The sequence below is a fragment of the Cebus imitator genome, unplaced genomic scaffold (assembly GCF_001604975.1).
Source record: "Cebus imitator isolate Cc_AM_T3 unplaced genomic scaffold, Cebus_imitator-1.0 Scaffold71, whole genome shotgun sequence".
Classification (NCBI taxonomy): Eukaryota; Metazoa; Chordata; class Mammalia; order Primates; family Cebidae; genus Cebus; species Cebus imitator.
The window spans coordinates 2,541,848-2,566,077 of NW_016107386.1; the positions used below are offsets into that span (position 1 = coordinate 2,541,848).

General features: G+C 39.6%; 1 protein-coding gene across 7 annotated transcripts in view; it reads right to left on the bottom strand.

Annotated features, from left to right (window-relative positions):
* Positions 1 to 225: 225 nt before the first annotated feature.
* The window catches only part of BTRC (beta-transducin repeat containing E3 ubiquitin protein ligase), a 191,334-nt gene continuing 167,329 nt past the window's right edge, over positions 226 to 24,230 (bottom strand). For 5 of the 7 annotated variants that reach the window (XM_017531204.2, XM_017531201.2, XM_017531202.2 and 2 more), the window contains 8 exons: positions 23,546 to 23,683; positions 22,905 to 23,023; positions 20,989 to 21,238; positions 20,388 to 20,506; positions 18,913 to 19,023; positions 17,160 to 17,238; positions 3,014 to 3,206; positions 226 to 791 (listed from right to left, as the gene is read on the bottom strand). In XM_017531204.2, coding sequence (XP_017386693.1) covers positions 3,045 to 3,206; positions 17,160 to 17,238; positions 18,913 to 19,023; positions 20,388 to 20,506; positions 20,989 to 21,238; positions 22,905 to 23,023; positions 23,546 to 23,683 — 978 coding nt within the window. In that variant the 3' untranslated portion in view covers positions 226 to 791; positions 3,014 to 3,044. The remainder of the gene's footprint in view (positions 792 to 3,013; positions 3,207 to 17,159; positions 17,239 to 18,912; positions 19,024 to 20,387; positions 20,507 to 20,988; positions 21,239 to 22,904; positions 23,024 to 23,545; positions 23,684 to 24,230) is intronic. The other 2 variants (XM_017531203.2, XM_017531197.2) reach the window with 1 other exon arrangement.

The window sequence follows — 24,230 nt, forward strand, 5'->3', positions numbered from 1 at the left end:
GGGTCTGAAATCTTGACTGAACAGCATTTAACTCTTGCAAGTGTTGCATTTTCTGGCTGATCTGCCTCATGCTAAAGGAGGACACTCTCTTCATAAACTTTCTTCTCAGGTGGAGCAGAGAGAGAAAAGAGTTGTTGAAGGGGAGTGGGAAAGTAGAAGGGAAGAGGAACAGAAACAAAGAGAAGGCAGGCAGGAGGCCCAGATCTTCCAGTGTATACACTCCTGTTTTCTTTTTTTTGCCCCAGAGGCTATACAGAGAGCTCTGTCTCCTCTTAAGCACAGCGGGGCTGCGCTGCTCTGGCCAGGTGCTTCGCATTCCTGCATTAACATGGAGATACTTACTGGGCACTATCTGGCTTGAAGCTGCATCCCCTCCCCCCCATCCCCTAGAAGTGGGTCTTTCCCAGCAGGCTATACAGGGAAACTAGTTCTTCTGCTTAATGGCAAAGCAAGAGAGATTGTGGCAAAACACTAAATATATTTATAAGTCATCTTTGTCTGGAACCAATGGGAAAAAACTAGGTGCAGAGGGGAAAGGAGGAGGGGAGGGGAGGTTTAAAAGTTCCAATCATTCACAAAAGATAGAAGACATCTTCTGATAGCAGCACTGAAGCAGTCAGCTATGCTGAGTAGACTGTCCTGAGCCGACTGCAGACCAACTGTGTCCCAACAGGAGTTTCAAAGCCCTGTTCCTTGGCTAGTCCGGAGAAACTGGGCAGTAGTTTGATTGTTACTGTTGTTGCTTGTCCTGGTATTGGCAGATACGTTAAATACCGCAACTTTAATGGGTCCTGTGTGAAAACAGAGCAAACAGTCATTAGCCCCTTTCCCGGTATTTCTTACTTGCTTGAAGAGAAGAGAGCATTCACTTAGTTGCCAATGGGGAAATGGCTTAGAGGGGTCCTTCCTAATGCCTGCTCTCTGCCTATGCCATGCAGGAGCTTCTGTCTAAGGTGACCTGGCCTGATTGGGAAGTTATACTAAAGGCAGGGCTTGCTGACATGCTCAGCACTGTGGTATTCAAGCAGAGTGACTCTGATGTCATGAGGCTGAGAGTGACCATGCTTGGCTTAGCTTTCACCTACCCTGTAGAATGGCAGAGCAGGGGTGATGGATGGCTCTGTGGGCTCTGCCTTTGATTGGCCATGAACATGGTGGTCGCACTAACAGAAGTGGGGGAATCGAGGAAAGCTGGCCTGGCTGAGTGGTTGGGGGGTACCAGGTACCAGCAATGTAAAGGAGGGGATGGTGTAGTTGAGGATGTGAGCACTAGAAGGGCTCTTGGCTAACTTCAAGGACAGCTGTGTGAATGGCAGCTGGAAATGTGGCCTGGAGACTAAGGCAGAGGCTTGGACGGGAGACAAAAATTTGAGTCTTCTACATTGAGATGAGAGCCAAGCCTTGGGAAGAGAGAAGGCAGCCAAGGAGGGGACCTCAGGTAAGGAAGAAAAACCAGAGACAGGCTGCGTGTGGTGGCTCCCACCTGTAATCCCAACACTTTGGGAGGCCAAGGGAGGTGATTACTTGAGCTCAGGAGTTCAAGACCAGCCTGGGCAACATGGTGAAACCCCCATCTCTACCAAAAAAAAAGAAATAGAAAAAATTAGCTGGGCATGGTGTCATGTGCCTGTGGTACTCAGGAGGCTAAGGCAGGAGAATCACTTGAGCCTGGGAGGTGGAAGTTGCAGGGAGCTAACACTGTGCAACTTGGGTGACAAGAGTGAAGCCTTGTCTCAAGAAATAAAATAAAAATAATGAGAAAAGCCACAGAAGACTCTTAGGAGAGATATCTATGTCTCAGGAGTAAGGGGGAAGGAGGCACAAATAATCAGAGAGCCAGGAAGAATATTAAAAATGGCAAAGTGACACAGAAGTCTAAGGAAGAGAAAATTTTGAGCAAAAGGCAGAGGTAGGTATATGGAGACTGCAATATTAATACTAATGGCCTCTTTTTCCTGAGGGCACGCTATGTACACGGAACTGGACAAAGCACTAGGAATTTTCCATACAGTATCTCCATGCAGCCTTCACAGGGCTCTGTGAGGTGAGTGCTGCCCCTCATGTTACTCATCAGGAGATTCAGGCTCTGGGAAGTTATTTGTCCAAGGGCACACAGCCTGTGAGACCTGGTTGAGGAATGATGAACCGTGTCTCCTGTGAGAGAAAGGGGTGCTGAGGCAAGCCCAGTTGGGCGTGAATCACTGCCCTCAGCAGGAACACTGGAAAGAGAGATGCATAAACATGTAGCGAATGTGTACCTCTGCTACAAGAACTGAGGCACACGTGGGAAATACTAATGATAGCAACGCTCCTCAGCAGTATTCGAACTGGTTAGAACACCAGGTACAATATGAATATACCATAGTATGTATGGACAACCTGGATATTTTAGGGTCTTCCCCTGCCTGAGAGGGAGGTTAGAGACTTGAGTAGGAGGACACATGGAGTTCTCACCAACTTCAGAGGTCAAAAGACAGGTCGTCTTTTTGGAGGGTTGAGGAATGGGAATAGGGCTATAAAAGCTACTTTTTATATTCCTTTTAAAATCTGCCCTTTTATTTATGTGTCAGTGTGAACTTTCACCAAGAGATCTTTCCAGTCACATATTAGACTTCAGAGTGCCTACTTGGCTTGAAAGGACACTATTGTAGGTATTGTTTGATCTGGGAACTTAAATATCACAGGCCTTTGCGTCATTACAGTACTTAGGTTTTCAAACTGATTCAAATCTCATTTTATTTTCATAACAATGCTACTAGATAACTAGGGCAGGAATGACGAGGCTTACCACATAAGTAGGACCCTAGAATCATCTAGAACTGAGGCGGGCTACCTTGGTGAAAGGCACTGTCCACTATGGCAGCTTTAGCCCTGTCTCACATTGCCTGCTTCCTTGGCTTTACAGGACTTGAGGGACACAAACGGCAGGACAAAGCTCCATGAAATAGCAACACCTTATAGCTAATATCCCGTCTCCTACCCATAGTGTTATGTACATAATAGATTTTTATACCTGGGCAAGTATGAGGTCAGTGTATGGTTATTTATCTGGAGATGTAGGTGTATGTTCGAGAAGGGGAACGGGGGGGTTCAGCTTGGGCAGCTGGATCATTTAGGAAGTCCCAGATGAGGATTGTGTCATCGTGTGAACTACTGACAATCTGGAATTCATCAAACTGGAGTCGAAAAACTCTTCCGGAATGCTCCTAAAGAAGTAGAAACAAAAAAGGGTAGGAACTTGAATTACTCAAAATCAATAGGACACCAATTCAGCAAGATGTCAAAAGGAGTCTACAGAAAGGCTATGATTTGCTGTTAATTTTCTACCATTAAGTTGTTTTCAAAAATAGAGAAAATTTACTTTGGCTAAAGGCAGAATGGCAAAGTCAAATACTAGGCAGCTGTAAACAAAGTAATATTCTTTGACCAAGACATGCTAAATAGCATGCTATTAATAGCTTCTTATTGCCAACCCTTTTAGACTTAGGCTGGATGACGGCATTCCTTAGTACCTCACTGGTTTTTATCTTCTCTAAGTGCCTTCTATAGTCAGAGGTCACAGGTTGGTGAGCAATAAGAAGTAGTATACTGCTAAATGTTTATCAACTGAACTTCACTACTTTGTAAAACCACTGGTAGACTTCCATGGCATTAAAAACTCTTACCATGGCCAATTATAAGCTAGTCATAGTCAATCAGCTTGCAAAATTCACGAATATCTAATAGCTGGCTCTCATAAGTATGAGTATGGGTCTGTTCTAGCATACCACTGGCAGTTACCACAACCCAGATGAAGATGTACAATGTTTCCAGCATACTGGAAAACAATCTTCACATCCCTTACTAAATAATGTTACCTTCACTCCACTCCAATTTTATCATCATCATCATCATCATTTTTTTTAGAGACAGGTCTTGCTTTGTTGTTCAGACTAGTGTGCAGTGGTGTGATCATAGCTCACTGTAACCTCAAACTACTGGGCTCAAGTGATCTTCATGCTTCAGCCTCCCAAGTAGTGAGGACTATAGATGCATGCCACCATGTCTGGTTTGTTTCTTGTAGAGATCAGGTCTTGCTATGTTGCCCAGGCTGGTCTTGAACTCGTGGACTCAAGCAGTCTTTCTGCCTTGGCCTCCCAAAGCTCTGAGATTATAGGTGTGGGCCACTGTGCCTGGCCCAATGTTGTTATTAATTTGTTTCATCTTTTATTGAATTTCCTATAAATATAACCATAGGGTATGTATTCTTTTGTGCCTGGTTTTTTTTTTTTGAGACAGAGTCTCCCTCTGTCGCCCAGGCTGGGGTGCAGTGGCACAATCTCAGCTCACTGCAACCTCTGCTTCGTGGGTTCAAGCAATTCTCGTACCTCAGCTTCCCGAGTAGCTGGGATTACAGGCACGCGCCAACACACCCACCTAATTTTTGTATTTGTAGTAGAGACAGGGTTTCACCATGTTGGCCAGGATAGTCTCAACCTCCTGACCTCGTGATCTGTCCGCTTCAGCCTCCCAAAGTGCTGGGATTATAGGCATGAGCCACCACATCTGGCCCATGCCTGGCTTCTTTTAGTCAACATTGTAAGATTCTTCTGTGTTGCTGCATGTAAAACAGTGGTTCATTCTTTTTTATTACTGGTTGATATTCCACTGTATGAATATACTACAATCCATGTATTCTCTTGTTGGTGGTCATATGGGCTAATTATAGTTGATGGCTATTATAAAACAAAGCTGCTATGAACATTTATGTACGTGTCTTTTACTGAACATATGCACTCATTTCAACTAGGAGTAGACTTGCTGGGCCATGGGGTAGGTGAATGTTTGGCTTTAGAAGATACTATGAAACTGTCATGAGAACAGCATGAAAAAAAAAAAGAAGATACTATGAAACAATTTTTTAAAAGTTGTGATTAATACTCACATCAACAGTTTATCAGAGTTCCAGTTACTCCACATCTTCACCAATAATTGATATTGCCAATCTTTTACATTTCAGTTGTGTTGGTAGGTTTGTAGCAGTATTTTATAATTTTAATTTGCATTTTTCTTTGTGAAGTTGAGGAAAAGCCTCTCTATCCCTTATTTGCTTAAAGTTTTTATCATGAATGGGTGTTGAATTCTGTCAAATGCTTTTATTGCATCTGTTGATGAAAGCATGTGATTTGTCTTCTGTAGCCCCCTGATGTGATGGATTACATTAATCGATTTCTGAATGCTGAACCAGCCTTGCATACCTGGCATAAATCTCACTTGGTCACAGTGTACAATTCTTTTCACACATTGTTAGATTTGATTTGCTAATATTTTGTTGAGGTTTTTTTTTTTTTAAAATTAAGAGTTACTACATTTTACTGGCATATTTTCAAATATTTCAGAGATTGTGAAATTACTAAACATAAGGGCAAAAAAAAAAAAAAGACCATACATAGCTGGGCATGGTGGCTCACACCTGTAATCCCAGATTTGGGAGGCAGAGGCAGGCAGACCACCTGAGGTCAGGAGTTCGAGACCAGCCTGGCCAACACGGTGAAACCCAGTCTCTACTAATAACACAAAAATTAGCTGAATGTGGTGGCAAGTACTTGTAATCCCAGCTGCTTGGAAGGCTGAGGCAGGAGAACTGATTGAACCTGGGAGGCGGAGGTTGCAGTGAGTTGCATGCCAGCCTGGGCAACTCTTGTCTGGATGGGGAGGGAGGGAGAAAGCCCATATGCCTGAATCAAATATTTATTTGTTTATTTTGAGACAGAGTTTATTTATTTGAGCCAGCTTTTAGTCTTGATATACTCCATTGATTTCCTGTTTTCAATTTCATCGATTTCTGGTCTAGTTTTTATTTTTTTCTTCTACTTACTTTGAATTTAATTTGCCCTTCTCTTAGTTGACTCTAGTGGAAGCTTACACTACTGATTTTTTTTTTTTTTTTTGACAGAGTTTCGCTCTTATTACCCAGGCTGGAAGTACAATGGCGGGATCTCGGCTCACTGCAACCTTCCCCTCCTGGGTTCAAGCAATTCTCCTGCCTCAGCCTCCCAAGTAGCTGGGACTACAGGCGTGCGCCACCGTGCCCAGCTAATTTTTGTATTTTTAGTAGAGACAGGGTTTCACCATGTTGACCAGGATGGTCTCCATCTTTTGACCTCGTGATCCACTTGCCTCGGCCTCCCAAAGTGCTGGGATTATAGGCGTGAGCCACCGCGCCCGGCCACACACTATTGATTTTAGATCTTCTTTTCTAAGCTGTGAATTCAGAGCTATAAATTTCCCTCTAAGAGCTGCTTTCACTGCATCCCACAATTTTGATAGTTGTATTTTCATTTTTATTCACTTTAAAATACTTTTCAAAACATCATATGTATCCCATAAATACATAAACCTACTATGTACCCACAAAAATGAGAAGTAAAAATTTAAAAAATTCATTTCAATTTCTCTTGAGATTTCTTTCTTGACCTACGTGTTATTTAGAAGTGTGTCGTTTAATCTCCACATATTTTGGGATTTTCCAGCTTTCTTTCCATTACTGAATACCACTGTAATCTGAGAGCATATGCCATAACACTTCTATTCTTATAAATTTTTTTTTTTTTTTTTTGAGATGGAGTTTCGCTCATGTTACCCAGGCTGGAGTGCAATGGCACGATCTCGGCTCACCGCAACCTCCGCGTCCTGGGTTCAGGCAATTCTCCTGCCACAGCCTCCTGAGTAGCTGGGATTACAGGCACGCGCCACCATGCCCAGCTAATTTTTTGTAGTTTTAGTAGAGACGGGGTTTCACCATGTTGACCAGGATGGTCTCGATCTCTTGACCTCGTGATCCACCCGCCTCGGCCTCCCAAAGTGCTGGGATTACAGGCGTGAGCCACCGCGCCCGGCCCTCTTATAAATTTTTTAAAGCACATTTTATGGCCCTGACTGTGGTCTGCCTTGGTGTAATTTCCTTGGGAGCTTGAGAAGAATGTGTATTCTGCTGTTGCTGGATGAAGTATTCTATAGACGTCAATTCTATCCATTTGACTGATGGTACTGCTGAGTTCAACTATGTTCTTACTGAATCGGCTGCCTGCCAGATCTGTCCATTACTGATAGGGGGTGCTGAAGTCTCCAACTATAATGGTGGATACATCAATTTTCCTTGCTTCTGTGTTTTGCCTCATATGTTTTGATGCTCTGTTGTTAGGTGTGTACACATTAACAATTATTCAGTCTTCTTAGAGAACTGGCCCCTTTATCATTACACAACACTTCTCTTTATCCCTAATAATAGTCCTTGCTCTGAGGTTTGCTCTCTCTGAAATTAATACAGCTACCCCAACTTTCTTCTGACTAGTGTTAGAATGGTCCATCATGGCTAGGGCTGCCATAACAAAGTATGGCATACACTATGGGGCTCAAAAAATAGAAATTAATTTTCTTAAAGTCTGCAGACTAGAATTCCAAGATAAAAGTGTTGGCAGAGTTGGTTTCATTCTGAGGCTTCTTCCTTTGACTTATAGATGGTCATCTTCTCCCTTTATCTTCACATGGTCTCTGTGTGTCCCAATCTCATCTTCTTATAAGGACACCAGCCATAATGGATTAGGGCCTGCTCTAATGACTTCATTTAAACTAATTCACCCTTGAAAGCCCCTATAAGTCCAAATACAGTTCGCATTCTAAGGTAATGGTGGTTAAGACATCAACATATAAATTTTAGGGGGACACAATTCAGCATATGACATGTGGTATATCTTTCGCTAACCATTTACTTTTAATCTGTGTCTTTACAGTTAAAGTAGCTTTCTTGTAGACAACATATAGCTTAGCCTTGTTCTTCAAATCACTCTAGTGATTTCTATTTTTAAATGTGATGTAGGAAAAATACAAAGAAAACCACACCAAGACACATCATAATCACATTGTTGAAAACAAATGATAAAGAGAAAATCTTAAAAGCAGCCAGAGAAAAAAGACACATTACATAATAGAAATGAGTGACTTCCAATTTCTAGTCAGAAACCAAGCCAGAAGAAAATGAAATGACATCATTAAAGTACTGAAAGATACTGTCAATCTAGAATTATTATTATTATTATTATTTTTGAGACAGGGTCTCACTCTGTCACCCAGGCTGAAGTGCAGTGGTGCATGTTCATGGCTTACTGCAGCCTCAGTCACCCAGGCTGATATGATCCACACACCTCAGTCCCCCAAAAGTAGCTGGGACTATAGGCATGTGCCACCATGCTAGCTAATCGTTGTATTTTTGAAGAGAAGGAGTTGCCATGCTGCCAGGCTGGTCTTGAACTCCTGAGCTCAAGTGATCCACCTGTCTCAGACTCCCAAGTGCTGGGATTACAGGTGTGAGACACCATGCCTGGCCTATAAAGAATTCTTTAGCCAGCAAAAATATCTTTCAAAAATGAAGGCAAAATGAAAACTTTTTCAGAGCTGGGCACAGTGGCTTGTACCTGTAATCTCAGCTACTCAAGAAGCTGAGGCAAGAGGATTGATTATGTGAGGCCAGGAGTTTGAGAACAGTCTGGGCAATAAAATAAGACCCTATCTAAAAAAAAAAAAAATACAGAAAGAAAGAAAATTAGCCAGATATGGTGGCACAAGCCTGTAGTCAGCTATGTGGGAGGCTATCAGGAGGACTGTTTGAGCTCAGGAGTCCAAGGCTGCAGTGAGCTGTGATGATGCCACTGCATTCCAGCCTTGGCCACAGAATGAGATTCCATCTCTTAAAAAAAAAACAACAAAAAGAACCAATAAATTTTCCAAGTTAAACAACAGGTGAAAGTATTTGTCACCAGGGCACCTGCATATATGAAATGTTAAAAGTAAGTTCTTTAAGCAGAAGGAAAATGATACCAGATGGAAACTGAATTTATACAAAGGAATGGGAGGCAACAGAAAACATAAATGTGTGGGTAAAAATAAACTCTCTTTTTTCCATCAAAAATTTTCTTTAAAAAATGAGTTTGGGCTGGGCAAAGTGGCTCATGCCTGTAATCCCAGCACTTTGGGAGGCTGAGGTGGGTGGATCATAAGGTCAGGAGTTCAAGACCAGCCTGGCCAAGATGGTGAAACCCCGTCTTTAATAAAAATACAAAAAAATTAGCTGGTGTGGTGGCAGGTGCCTGTAATTCCATCTACTTGGGAGGCTAGGGCAGAGAACTGCTTGAATCCAGGAGGTAGAGGTTGCAATCAATGAGCAGAGATCATGCCACTGCACTCCAGACTGGGTGACAGAGCGAGACTCCGTCTCAAAAAAAAAAAAAAGACGGCTGATTGTTTAAAGCAAAAATAACAAGTGCTGTAGGGATTATAACATATTTAGAAGTAAAATCTATAGCAACAATAGCATAAAGGATGGGAGGGGAAAATGAGAGTATAGTGTTTTAAGTTTCCTACATTATACACGAAGTAGTACAATATTATCTGATAGCAGACTGCAATAAATAAGTATTGTAAACCCTAGATCCGTCCCCACCAAATTAGTAAGATATAACTAAGAACCCAAAATAGGAGCTAAATTGAGATCCAAAAAAAAAAAAAAAAATCAATCTCTCTCTCTCTATATGTATATATGTAATATATAGAGAGAGCAGAAAAACGGGAGGGGGAAAAAAGGGAAAAATAGAAAATAAGTAGTAACATGATAGATTTAAACATAAACATATAAAAATTACATTAAGGCAGAGATGGTCAGACTGGATTCAGAAAAAAAAAAACAAGGCCCAACTATATGCTGAATATGAGAAATTCATTTTAAACATAAAGACACAGGTATATTAAAAGTAAAAGAATACAGGCCGGGCGTGGTGGCTCACACCTGTAATCCCAGCACTTTGGGAGCCCAAGGCAGGTGGATCACGAGGTTAAGAGATTGAGACGATGGTGAAACCCAGTCTCTACTAAAAAATATAAAAATTAGCTGGGCGTGGTGGCACACACCTGTGGTCCCAGCCACTCAGGAGGCTGAGGCAGGAGAATTGCTTGAACTCAGGAGGCAGAGGCTGCAGTGAGCCGAGGTCACGCCACTGCACTCCAGCCTGGTGCCTGGTGACAGAGCAAGACTATGTCTCAAAAGAAAAGAAAAGAAAAGAAAAGAAAAGAAAAGAAAAGAAAAGAAAAGAAAAGAAAAGAAAAGAAAAGAAAAGAAAAGAAAAAGAACATAACAATGTTTATATCTAATATCAAAGCATTAATTTCCCAAGACAAAGAATACTATGAACATTCAAGAAGGACATATCATAATGTCAAAAAGTCAGTTAATCACTAAGACAGTAATTGTAAGCATGCAGGTACCCAATAACAGAGCTTAAAAATACAGGAAGCAGCCGGGCATGGTGGCTCATGCCTGTAATCCCAGCACTTTGGGAGGCTGAGGCGGGCAGATCACCTGAGGTCAGGAGTTAGAGACCAGCCTGTCCAATATGGCGAAATCCCGTCTCTACTAAAAATACAAAAAATTAGCCAGGCACGGTGGCAGGGTCCTGTAATCCCAGCTACTCTGGAGGCTGAGGCAGGAGAATCGCTAGAACCCAGGAGGCAGAGGTTGCAGTAAGCCGAGATCGAGCCACTGCACTCCTGCACTCCAGCCTGGGTGACAAGAGTGAAACTCAGTCTCAAAAGAAACAACAAAAAAAACCCCAAAACCATGAAGCAGGCCAGGTGCCATGGCTCATGTCTGTGATCCCAGTACTTCGTTGAGGTTGAGCCCAGGAGTTCTAGACTAGCCTGGGCTATGTGGCAAAACCCTGTCTCTACACAAAAATATAAAAAAATTAGCCAGACATGGAGCATGCCTGTGGTCCCAGCTACTCAGGAGGTTGAGGAAGGTGGACTGATTAGTGCATGGGAGTCATCATTGTTCCACTGCACTCCAGCCTGGGTGACATAGTGAGACCATGTCTCAAACAAAAAACATGAAGCAAAAGCTGTCATAACTTAAGAAAAAATAGACAAATTCAAAACTATAGTGGAAGACATAAAAATTCCTCTCTCAATAATTGGTAAGAACAAACTGAAAAATCACTAAGGATACAGAAGACCTAAATATTATAAACCAACTTGACTTAATTGACCTTTTTTTGGGATGTAGCTAAAGTAGTGATTAGAATTACTTCTAAAACATTTATGCTCAATTGATTATATTTAAAAAAAGGTTCAAAATCAATGATCTTAGTTTCTACCTTAAGAAGCTAGAAAAAGAAAAAAAAATCAATGAAATGGAAAAAGGAGACATGACTATGCTCCTACAGACATTAAAAGGATAAGGGAATATGATGAATAACTTTATTTCAATAAATTTGATACTTTAGATAAAATGGCCAAACTTTTGGAAGACAAAGTATTAAAGTTGACTTCAGAAGAAATATTAAATCTGAAGAGTGCTGTATCTAAAGAAATTGAAGTTGTAATTAAAACTTTCCACAAAGAAAATTCCAGGCCCAGATGCTTCACTGGTGAATTCTATCAAGCATTTAAAGAAGCATAATATTACAAAGGCAAACTCTTAGAAAACAGATGAGGGAACACTTCCAAAATTATTTTCTTAGGCCAACATTATCATGACAGTCAACTAGAGACACAGAAAACAAAGCAGCAAAACAATATCCCTTAAAAACACAGATGCATACACACAAAAGTCCTTAAAAAGAGATCAGCAAAGTGAATCCAACAACATAAAAAAGGCTTATACCTCATGAACAAGTGGGGCTTATACTGCAAAGGATTTAAAACTAAAAAAATTCACTGTAATATACCAATTAACAGAATAAAAGTGAAAAAACGTATGATAAACTCAATGGATGTAGGAAAAGCATTTCACAAAATCCAACATGCATTCCTCATAAAAACTCTCAGCAATTTAGGAAGAGAAGGGAACTGCCTAATCCCCTGATAATGGGTCACTATGAAAAACCTACAGCTGACATCTATCTATATATACATATACATGAAATGGTGAAAGACTGAATGGCTTTTGCTTAAGATTGTGAACAAGAAAGGGACATTCACTCTTACCAATTGTTTTTAACACTGTATTGGAGGTCTTAGCCAGGGCAATTAAAAAAAATATCGAAACAAACGGTACACAGATTGGGAAATAAGAAGTAAAAGTGTATTTCTGTATATTTGCAATAAACAATCAGAAATCAAGGTTTAAAAATAACTTTCCCAATAGCATTAAAAATTCAAAATACTTAGGGATAAATGTGACAAAAGATGTGCAAAACCTTTACACTGAAAACTATAACATGGCTGAGAAATTTAAAAAGACCTAAACAAATGGACAGATAAAGACTCAAAATTGTTCAGAAGTTAGTATTTTCCAAACTGATCTAGAGTCAACACAAGTCCAACAAAAATCCCAGCAGATGGTTGGGTCTCAGGTTTATAATCCCAGAACTCTGGGAGTCTGAGGTAGGAGTACTATTTGAGGCCAGGGGTTTGAGACCAGTCTGGGCAACACAGTGATACCCCATACCTATGTATTTATTAAAAAATTAAAAAAAAATCTAGCAGACTTTTTTTGGTTGAAATTGACAAATTGATTTTAAAATTCACATGAAAAATCAAAGGCCCAAGAAAAACTCTGAAAAAGACAAAGCTGAAGGACTCACACTACTTGACTTCAAGAGTTAGTAAAAAGCTGCAGTAATCAAAAGAAAATTATATTGGAATCAAGACAGACAAAGACAAATGGAACAGAACAGAGTCCAGAAGTAGACTCACATATACATGGTTGATTCATTTTTGACAAAGCGATAAAAGCATTTCTAAAGGACAGTCTTTTGAATAAATGGTGCTGGAACAACTGGATATTCATGTGTAAAAAAGCCCAACCCTTTTATCTGTATCTTGTACCACATGAACAGATGAACTCAAAATGAATCACAGACCAAAATATAAACTGAAAAACTATAAAACTTAGAGAAGAAAACACAAGGAAAAATCTTTGTAACTTTGGATTAGTCAAAGGTTTTTTTTTTTCTTTTTTTTTGAGATACAATAACAAGTAATATATACCACAACAGAAAAAGTTAATACAGTGAACTTAAATTAAGAAGTTGGTTTCTGAAAGACACTTCTAAGAAAACAAAGAAATGAATTATGAATGGGGAGAAAATATTTGTGAATCACATCTGATAAAGCATTTGTAACTTAGACTAAATCAAAGAATCTCAAAACTCAATAACCACTCAATTAAAAAATGGGCAAAAGATTTTAACACACTTCACCAAAGGAGATATACACATGGCAAAGAGGCACATGAATAGATGTGCAGCATTATTAATAATTAGAGACAGACAAATTAAAACCACAATGAGGATGACTAAATTAAGACTGTGCTCAGTACTGGCAAGAACGTGGAGTAACTGAAACTCTCATACACTGCTATAGCATAATGTAAAATGGTAAACCACTGTGAAAAAGAGTTTGGCGGTTTCTAAAAATTTTAAACATAAACTTAACATATGACCTAGTCATCTGCTTCTAGGTATTTAAATAAAAGCAAAAAGCATAAATTCATCCTAAGACTTTTATGAATTAATCCCAAGACGTTTCTATGTTTACAGAAACTTTGTTAATAATAGCCAAAAATGGGAAACAATTAGTGAATGGGTATTGTTACAATACAATAGAATACTACTTAGCAAATTTTCAAAAGAAATGAAATAATTGATGGGTGACTCTCAAAAAAAATTGTGCTTAGAGGCTCGGCGTGGTGGCTCATGCCTGTAATCCCAGCACTTTGGGAGGCTGAGGTGGGCAGATCACGAGGTCAAGAGATTGAGACCATCTTGGCCAACATAGTAAAACCCCATCTCTACTAAAAAAAAAAAAAAAAAACAAAAATTAGCTGGGCACGGTGGCATGTGCTTGCAGTCCCAGCTACTCGGGAGGCTGAGGCAGGAGAATTGCTTGAACCCAGAAGGCAGAGGTTGCAGTGAGCTGAGATCGTGCCACTGCATTCCAGCCTGGTGACAGAGTGAGACTCCCTCTCAAAAAAAAGAAAAAAGAAAAAAGAAAAAAAAGCAAATTGTGCTTAATGAAAAGTGACAGGCAAGAAAGCACATAATATATGATTCCATTTTTATACAACCCCAGAAAATGCAAACTAATCAATGTTGAAATAAACCAGATCTGTGGTTGCCTGGAGACTGGGGCAGGAGGGAGGTGGGATGGAATCTGATAGAAAAGGAAGGAGGGATTAACCAAGGGGCATGAGCATATATCTTCATTATTTATAGTTTCACTAGTATATATATGTCAAAATTTATTAACTTGTACACTTTTTTTTGAGACAGGGTCTCACTCTGTTGCCCAGGCTGGAGTGCACTAACTCAAGCAATCCTCCTGCCTCAGCTTCCCAAGTAGCTGGGAGTACAGGTGCTCATTACCATACCTGGCTAATTTTTAATTTATTTTTTATAGAGATGAGGTCTCACTATGTGTTGCCCAGGCTGGTCTTTAACTCTTGAGCTCAAGCAATCCACCTGCCATAGCCTCCCAAAGGGCTGAGACTACAGGCGTGAGCCATGATGTGAGCCTGGCCAAGTTGTACACTTTCAGTATGTCCATTATAATGTCAATTATACCTCAATAAATCTATTTTAATAAAAAACTCAATAAATAAAATGGTAACAAAAGAAGATAAGCATTCACGAAAATCTTTTTTCAGTATTATTAGCTACAACAGAAAAGATTAATAATCTTTTCAGTATTGTTAGCTACAATAGAAAGACAAATTAAATCAACAATGATACATCACTACACACCCCCACAAATGGCTCTAGTTTAAAAAATACTGACAATAGCAAGTACTGGCAAGGATATAGAAAAATTGAACTCTTATATATTGTTGGTGAAAATATAAAATGCTTAAATTAAAAAAAAATTAATTAATAAACAGGGATGAGGTATTGCTATGTTGACCAGACTGGTCTCAATTTGCAAAATCCCATGCCACTCTAGGAAATAGCTTGGCGGTTTCTTTTAAATTTAAGCATACACTTTCATAAAATCCAGAAATCACACTTCTATATTACCGAAGAGAAATGAAAACAGTATGAACATAGAAAAGCCTGTATGGAAATGTTTTCAGTGGCTTTACTAAGAATCAGCAAAAACCGGAAACATTCCAAATATCTTTAAACCGAATGAATAAACAAACTGGCTCATTCACATAATGGAATACTACTCAGCAATAAAAAGCAACAAAGTATACATACAATCACATGGATGAATCTCAAAGCCAAACATAAAAGGCTACATACTCCATGATTTATCAGATCAGTTCATAATAAAACAAACTATAGGGATAAAAATAAGATGAACAGTTGATAACAGTTGCTAGTGGGTAGGGGGAGTAAACTGACATGAAGGGGCGTAGAGAACTCCTGAGGATGATGAAAATGTGTATGTTGATGTGATGGTTACACAACTGCAAAATTAACAGAAAAATGTCTTAAAAAGAGTGAATTTTGCTGCATGGAAATTATGCCTCAAAAACCAGACTTAGATTAATTATAAACCAATGAAAATACACATTTTAGACCTGGCACAGGGAGGCAGAGGCAGAAGGGTCACTTGAGTTCAGCAGTTTGAGGCTACAGTGAGCTATGTTAATAGTCACTGCACTCCAGCCTGGGCAGCTGTGCCCTGCCCCTTGTTGTATTTAAAACACAGTCATTTTTTTAAGAGACAGGGTCTCTTAAAAAGAAAAGGTATACATCTTAAAAGACATGCGTGAAACATGCAGGTAAAGCATGTTTGGTATGGTAACAATGTGCTTTAAATACCACAAAGGGCAGGGCACAGTGGCTCTCACTTGTAATCCCAGCACTTTGGGAGGCTAAGGCAGGAGGATCACTTGAGGCCAGGAGTTTAAGACCAGCCTGGGCAACACAATGAAACCCTGTCTCCACGAAACATTAATAAGGTGTTGTGGCTCAAGCCTGTAACGCCAGCTACACTGGAGGGCTAAGGCAGGAATACTGCTTCAGTCCTGGAGTTGGAGTTGCAATGAGCTATGATTGTGCCACTTCACTACAGCCTGGATGACAGAGGAAGACCCTGTCTTATAGATACACACATAAATCCAACAAGGAAGACAACAAATGCAACCTCTTTCTCTTCTCCAGAGCAAAGAATGCCAAGTACTGACAGTCAGGATATAGAACACTGGGCTTCATATGCCTGCTCTCATCTTTTCTCTGAGTTGTACAAAAGATTCTGTCCACCCTGTTGCTCAACTAATTTTCTAATGGAGGCAGCATTTATCAATCTGTGCCCTTGGCTAACAACATGATAAACAATTTGGTGCTTCTGAAGGTGATATTCCTCCTTTTGAATCACTTTTTGCCCCAGACATCAAAAGGGGGTATGTAGGGAAAAAAAGAGATGGGTTCAAGTTGCTGGAGGCACTAGCTCTTGAATAGGCTGGAGAACTAAGGGGCTGACCATGGGGGTTCATGCAGATTCCCAGGGCACTTTTTCTGAGGTGGAGTTTCGCTCTTGTTGCCCAGGCTGGAGGGCAATGGCATGATCTGGCTCACTGCAATCTCTGCCTCCCGCGTTCAAATGATTCTCCTGCCTCAGCCACCCGAGTAGCTGGGATTATAGGTGCCTGCCACCACACTTGGCTAATTTTAGTAGAGATGGGGTTTCACCAGGTTGGTTAGGCTGGTCTTGAAACTCTGGACCTCAGGTGATCCATCCACCTCGACTTCCCCAAAGTGCTGGGATAACAGATGTTAGCCACCGCACCCGGCCCCCAGGGCACTTTTTGAAGGCACAGGTGTACAGGTCCTCAGATTTTGGACAGGTTCCAATTTGAACAATTATATTCTCACTCCCTTAGTACCCCCTGCTGTTTCTGGTGGACACAGAATTCTTACTCACTTCCTGCACTAAACTGTCGTGTAGAGTTGCTGTGCAGCTGTTAAACAGCTGCCACATTTCTGTCCATATACAGTCTCTAAAGCATTTTTGGATGAAAGGTTATATAAACAGATTTTATTGTATGTTTGTTGCCTTACCACTTAGTTGTAGGTTTTGTGATGTTGTAACTATTAAATCCAAATCCATATTCCACAGCACATCAACGTTTAACTTCTTCCCCCACCTGCTCTCCAATGCTCTCTAAACAACAAGGCTCTTACCACGAGGGTCCGTAGACAGAGTGTCCCTGCAGGAGCACGGGGGTCCAAAGCAGCCACAAGATCCCACACTTTAATTTTTCTAAAGATCAAAAAGGGGACAAAAATGTTAGTTAAAAGCAAAAGTAAGGGAACACAGGAAGAATAGCAAAAATTCATGGTAATAACTATGGATGGTGAATATAGTTTAAATGTATGTGATTAACCTAAAAATGAGAAACAGGCTAGCTTTAACCAAACTGAAGACAGTTAATGGTGAAGTTATACCATACTTTGGGATCAAGAGGAGATCCTGTACATTAGATCTCTTAATGATAAGATATCACACAGACCTAGAAATCTACAACTCTGAGGCATCCTCTTCCTGGTCACTTCTAAGAGTAGCTCAGGTCACATATACTGAGGGACTGGGGTCCATGTAAGAGTACTGGAGTTTATACAGGCAAGCCCTCATGTTTTGATTTAAATAAGGTAAGTGTAGCTCTTTGAAAAATCTTTTATAGCCACATTTCCTCAAGGTACATAACAGACAAATTCCAAGAAAGGTGGATACAGACCAAAGCCAGGGCAATGAGAAAACAGAGTCTTGACTGAGCCGGAACATGTCACCACACTCTGAACAGTTTCCCAAGGTTATAACAGTGATGGCTGACTCAAAGCAGAAGTGAGGAGTCTACACTTCCTGCTGTTTGCGTTGGCTAATGAATTATCAGTACAGTAAGCTCATGAAGTAAAATAATGTGTTAGCTTCTGATATGTAAAAAGCTGCCAATATTTGAACTGTAGCCTTCTACCCTTCACCCTCAAAATCAAACACTTTGACAAAAAGAAATGATAAAGAGTCCTTCAAAAGTAAATACACTTTTTTTTTTTTTTTTTTTTTCTCAGGGTTTTATTCTGTTGCCCAGGCTAGAGTACAGTGGCATGATCTTGGCTCACTGCAACCTCTGCCTCCCTGAATCAAGCAATTCTCCTGCCTCAGCCTCCCGAGTAGCTGGGATTACAGGCACCCGCAATCACGCCTGGCTAATTTTTGTATTTTTAGTAGAGACTGGGTTTTGCCATATTGGCCAGGCTGGTCTCAAACTCCTGATCTCAAGTGATCCACCCATCCTGGCTTCCCAAAGTGCTGGGATTACAGGCATGAGCCACTGTGCCCAGCTTACTTTTGTTTGAATTTACTGTGTTTACGATTGGTGGACATGGGGTCCATTCACAACATGAATGGATTCCATAACCACTAGAAATTAGAAGAAAATAAAGATGACTCAACTCATTATAAATGAAATGCTAGGATGACAAGTGATGACAAAAGAACTGTATTCTTAAAAATTACTCAAAGAGATAAAAAATCAAAGAAATCAAAATTCAAGATCCTACCACCCCAAATCCCCAAATTCTGCCCTCTAGTGTTTCTGTTTTGTTAACAGGTTACCAATTTACTTGTGTATCCTGTTAACACTGGGCTTCTCTTGTTCTTTGCTTTACAGGGCAAAACAGCCAAAAACATAACCAAATAACAAAATATTAATGACAATCTTGTGCAAACAAGTATAATACAATGATTGGAAAGAATATTTCAGGATACTAAACCAAGGAGAGGTGAATATACAGATTTAAAAAAATATGGTATCAGATACTTTGTGTAAAATCTATAAGCTTTTAGAAACAAGGAACGGTTATGTTTAACACCATAAACATAAGGAAGGATTAAGAAGTAGATTTTCTTTTTTTTACACTCTGTTAGCACACTCACCCATCATAGGCCCCACTGACTATCCTCTTGTTATCGAATCGAATACAACGCACTAATTCCTCATGGCCTTCTAACACTCGTAAACATGCACCACATTCTATGTCCCATAATCTGGAAGAGAAAATTGAGTCAAGTGAATTTTCACATATTCTTTTCTAAGTCTGGAGTGTTATAATACACTTCATATGCCTTCTAAAAACTCACAAAATAAAATCAATCACCACCCACACAGAATGTACCATTTTCAATGTAATTTATTTCCTTTCTGCTATATAACTCACGCAGAAAAATGTAGGTTTAAATTCAAATATAATATGTATTTTCAAAGTATAATGCTTTATATAATTCTGTAACCAGGTTCTTCCAGGCATAAAAATGATGAATTCAAGGCACACAGTTGCCTTAGAAGAAATGACCAAACTAAGAAAGTAGTTTCCTGAAGTCACCATACCGAATGAGATACAGATTATCAGTGATGTCCTGTTCTCACAAAGCACCTCCCCCTCTGCCACAGTGGACACTTCTTTCACCACTGTCCAGGACAGTTTTTTCTCAGAGAATGGAAATGCAAAGTCAGTTCTCAAAAACTTTTGTGTACTAATTTTAAAAACCGTATGTTCTGAAATTATTTTTCAGAACAATTCAAGTGATTTCTAGGAATAATTTCCTTAGATATAACAGTAGCTCTATCTGTTGTTTTTTTTAGTGGCCTTTTCATCCTTTTAGTACTTCACTGAAGAGAGAAGATGGATAGATCTTTCAAATTCTAATAATATCTATGTCATTCATCTTTGTGAAGAGAAAACCCAAAAACGACTTCCAACTGTGAAATCTTCATAATTTCAAGGACAGGTAACTCTCTGGCCAATTATGTAATGCTAAGACCAAAATTAAATAATTTCTAGAAAGGAAACAAATCTTTCTTTTCACTTCTTAAAAACAATGGCAAAGAGAAAACTTAATAGCATTTTGCAACTGTAGACAGGAGAAATTTAAAAAGAAGGGCAATGACGGGGCATGATGGCTCACACCAGCACTTTAGGAGGCTGAGGCCAGTAGATTACGAGGTCAGGAGTTTGAGACCAGCCTGACCAACATGGTGAAATCCTGTCTCTACTAAAAATACAAAAATTAGCCGGGTGTGGTGGCACATGCCTGTAATCCCAGCTACTCAGGAGGCTGAGGTAGTAGAATCACTTGAACCTGGGAGGCAAAGGTTGCAGTGTGCCAAGATCACACCACAGCACTCTAGCCTGGGCAACAGAGCAAGACTCCATTTCAAAAAAAAAAAAAAAAAGATGGGCAACAAAAGGCTTTGTTGTGCTGCCTCTCTGCTTCTGACCTGTAAGAAGCTACAAAAAGGAAAAACAGTTGATTATAAACATAACAAAACTGAAGACTTGTATGATCTGTGCACTAATAATGAATGGGAGCATAATATTGATCCTTCATGATAAAAGGCACTTGCCGCTTACCTAATAGTATTGTCAGATGAGCCACTCACTACCAGCCTGTCCCTGTACTGCAAACAGGCAATGCCTCGTTTGTGTCCATTTAAGGTCCTTACAAATTCACAAGTACTTGTATTCCATACCTGAAAAAGAAAATGGCATTGTGCAATTGATTTAGTGCTTTTACTGGTAAAATCTATGGCAACCAGAGTCTTAGGGAAACAGAAAACAAGACTGAACCATTAAAGCGAAGTCAAATTCTCAAACAGAGCAAAAGACAATTTAAATTCATGGTAACAGAGGCTAATTTGCAGTTGGCTGTTATCGAGAGAATTCCTCAAACTGATTTACTCTTCTAGGATTAGTCTGATCTTGCAGATACATTTTTCTTGACCCTAAATTTGCCCCTGCCCTTCTCACACTCACCATTATTTAAAGGAATAAAATACCTAGCCCATATTGTCACACAACATCTCATTTATTACCTTTTCACTTGTAGACTAGTCTCTGAAATAAATACTACATATTTCTTCAGTGATGTTTAAATATGACATTGCCCTTGATCAAATTTTCATATGAATTTCCCTATTCTAAGTTGGAGACTTACTGAAAAATACCTGATTACCTTTATAGTTCTATCCCCAGATGCAGAAACGATGTACTTGTCATCAAAGTCTACAACATTGACAGCAGCTCGGTGTCCAACCAGCACCCTCCGGAGGGTAATGTCAGTTGGGGAGGCCATATCCCATACAGCAATGGAACGATCTTTGGAGCAGGTCACCATCATGCCATTATTGAAACGCAAGTGCAGAACTGCTTCACAATGGTGAATCAGTGTGTTTAGCATTTCACCTGTATTTACATCCCACACTCTGGAAGTGACACATGAGACTTAGAAGGTACTCAAGCTACAATCTGTTATCTATATTTGACCATCATATGCCCTGCCACCCCTCATATTTTCATCGGAAGTGTTATAATTCTACTCTTTAATTCTTTTGCAGCACTGAGCTGAGGTAAATACTGATGGATCATGGGAAAGTGGTAGAGAGAAGCCCAGAATGGGAGAGTGGGAGAAGGAAGGGGATGGGATGTTGCCAGTGTGTCCTTTAGACACACTGCTTGAAATATGGGCAAGTTGTGGAGGGCAAGGATGAGATGGCAGCCACTGTCACCTAATAATTTGGCCCAGACTTGAAGATTATTATAAAACTTCTGACATTCAATTTGATACCATTAGTAAGATACATTTTAAATGGGGAATCTGATTAATAACAGTAGCATTAGTGCCCATCCCAATAATAGCCCTCAGGAGGCAGAAATGACATAGGCCAAGATGCTTCTGTCACATACTTAGTAATGTAAATTTGAGTTTGATTACCCTGGATCTCAGGTTTTATCATAGAGGTCAAAGGCCAAGATAACCACAACTCTTAATTCTAAGCCCTCATTTCTGTGCGTTGAAGTGGGTAGGAGTTTAAAATAGCCCTCTCATTGTAAATACAGGCTTCAAAGAAGAGTGTGGGGCCCTTGATAGCTTGGGAATTTTGTGTGATGATATATTTGATTATTCTATTTTTGTGTATTTACTTTGGGTTTTATAACATGTTATTTCCTTTTTCCAGTTTAGCCCCCTTTTATAGAATATCATTTTTTCTTTATCTTATAAATGATGTTAGCATCTACAGTGTTTCAGATTCAATGAGGCACTTGTTCCACAAGCACCAATAAATGTTAAATGTCAATAACTACAAGGACCGAGTTCGCTGTACCTTTAAGTCAAAAGACAAAAACCACGAATAGTTTTTTCTATTCACAGAGGATTACTTGGAATGGTAAACATTTAACTTCAGAGTATCTAACAATGCAGTTAACTGCTTTTTTTCCTAGGTTTATTATTTTTTTTTTTTAAGTTACTTTTGATGCATTATGTTTGCTAAATCCTTCAGCTTAAGGCAAAATTCCTAACAGAAGTTCCCAGCAGTGCTGCTGGTACCCAGAACTCAAGCTATCCTGGACTCCAGCAGTATAATGGCTGTGTCATCAAATCACTAACGCCTCTGGAAATTGAGGGCCCCTCCTTGAGTGAAGTTTGCAATTAAAAACTGCAGGGACAGCAGGGGAGGGGCTGACAAAGAGAGCACAGCTCACCTGTACATGTTTCAAAGGAGATAATACAGACCTGCACTACAGTTACAACCACCTAAAAGGAAGGCTTCATTACATTCATGTCATTTCCCTGTGAGGTGGTTTTTATAATGCAAGGCTTACCATAAGGATAAGAAAAGTTTCTGTAATAGATGATTCTCCAAATTAAAATAGAATGTGTAGTTTCTTAAATGTGCAAAAACGTAAACTTACCTCAAGCATTCCTAAATCAAGTTTTCTAGTTCTAGACTGACACAAAAGATGGGGACTCGGTGGTATATTCTTCTTTAGTTTCAGAACTGTGCCGATATATACAAAATTACTATCTATGACAAAGAACAGAGCAGAGCTGATGTTTCAGAGTTCAAAAGAGCATCTGAAATTTTCTACCTGACTGTGGAATCCGATGATCCGGTTATGATCACTCTCTCATCATACTGGAGACACAGGACAGAACCTGTATGGCCTGTGAGAATTCGCTTGCATTCCAATGTGTTTTTATCCCAGATCTAGGATGGCAAATAAGATTCTTTTGATCAATGTGATGATGGGGTGCTGTGGAGACTTGTTGGTCCTATTATGTATTTGATATCCCAAAATAATCAAAGCCCAGAGTAATGTGGAATGCATTCTTTCCTACAGGTATAGCTAAGAGCAACCGCCCTGCTCTAGACACACACACACACACACACACACACACACACACACACACACACGGCTTCAGTACTAATACAAACCTTTATCCTTTTCATTAGAGAACAGGGTATTATGTGAGGTCCAAAAGAGTAATAGCCCATTCAGTTCATTTCAAGAAGAGAATTTAACCCTAGAGACTACCCATTTGTATAGTATTCTGATGGGAAGCAGATGTCTTTCCTTTAAGGAAATGATTTTGGCTTTGGGACTGGAAACAATCTAAAATCTTCACTTACTTTCTAGGAATAATGCTTAGAGTTTATGCTGTGGACTGCGTTATGAATGTGGTCACCCTTGCTCCCTCAGCTACCTTCCTACAACTGAACAGACCTCACCTTGATTGTGTTGTCTCGAAGGCCGCTTACTATTTTCTGATCATCATACTGTAAACAGTAAACTCCTTTGCTTGTTTCACTTCGGCAGTGGATTCTCTGTAAACTATGTCTTCCACATCTCCAATTAGATTCTATTGTCTGAGAAGACAGAAAGGTAAAGAGGTAGTAATTAGGAAACGCCTAAAACCAAACCCTTTTTGGGCTTTAATGGCAATCAATGACTTAATGCTTTACTCTGTGGGAGATACACAGCTTGGGGAAAACTAAAAAATATCTATAAAAAAAGCTACCATCTAAATTTATAAAATATTTTTCCTTTTGAAAGGTAATTAAAGATTTTTTCTGTTCAATTAAATAATCTGGTGGGAAGAGACGACTCATCAAAAGAAGAAAAGCTACGAACTATGTGAGTTTATATGTTCAGTGCTCTTACATATGTGATGGCCATCGCTACCAATGAACTTCTATGGACGTTGAATTCAGAAGATATTCAACTATGAGCTTACGGGTACAAATTTATCAGTCACACTGCTATTATATGAAGGGATCAATCTCTTTAACTCTTTTTCATCTATTTATCTATTAGTAAACAATTTTGCCTAGCAATTTATTTTACCTACCCTACTTACCTATAAAGAGATTGCTTTTCTTTTTCTTTCTGTTTTTTTTTTTTTTTTTTTTTTTT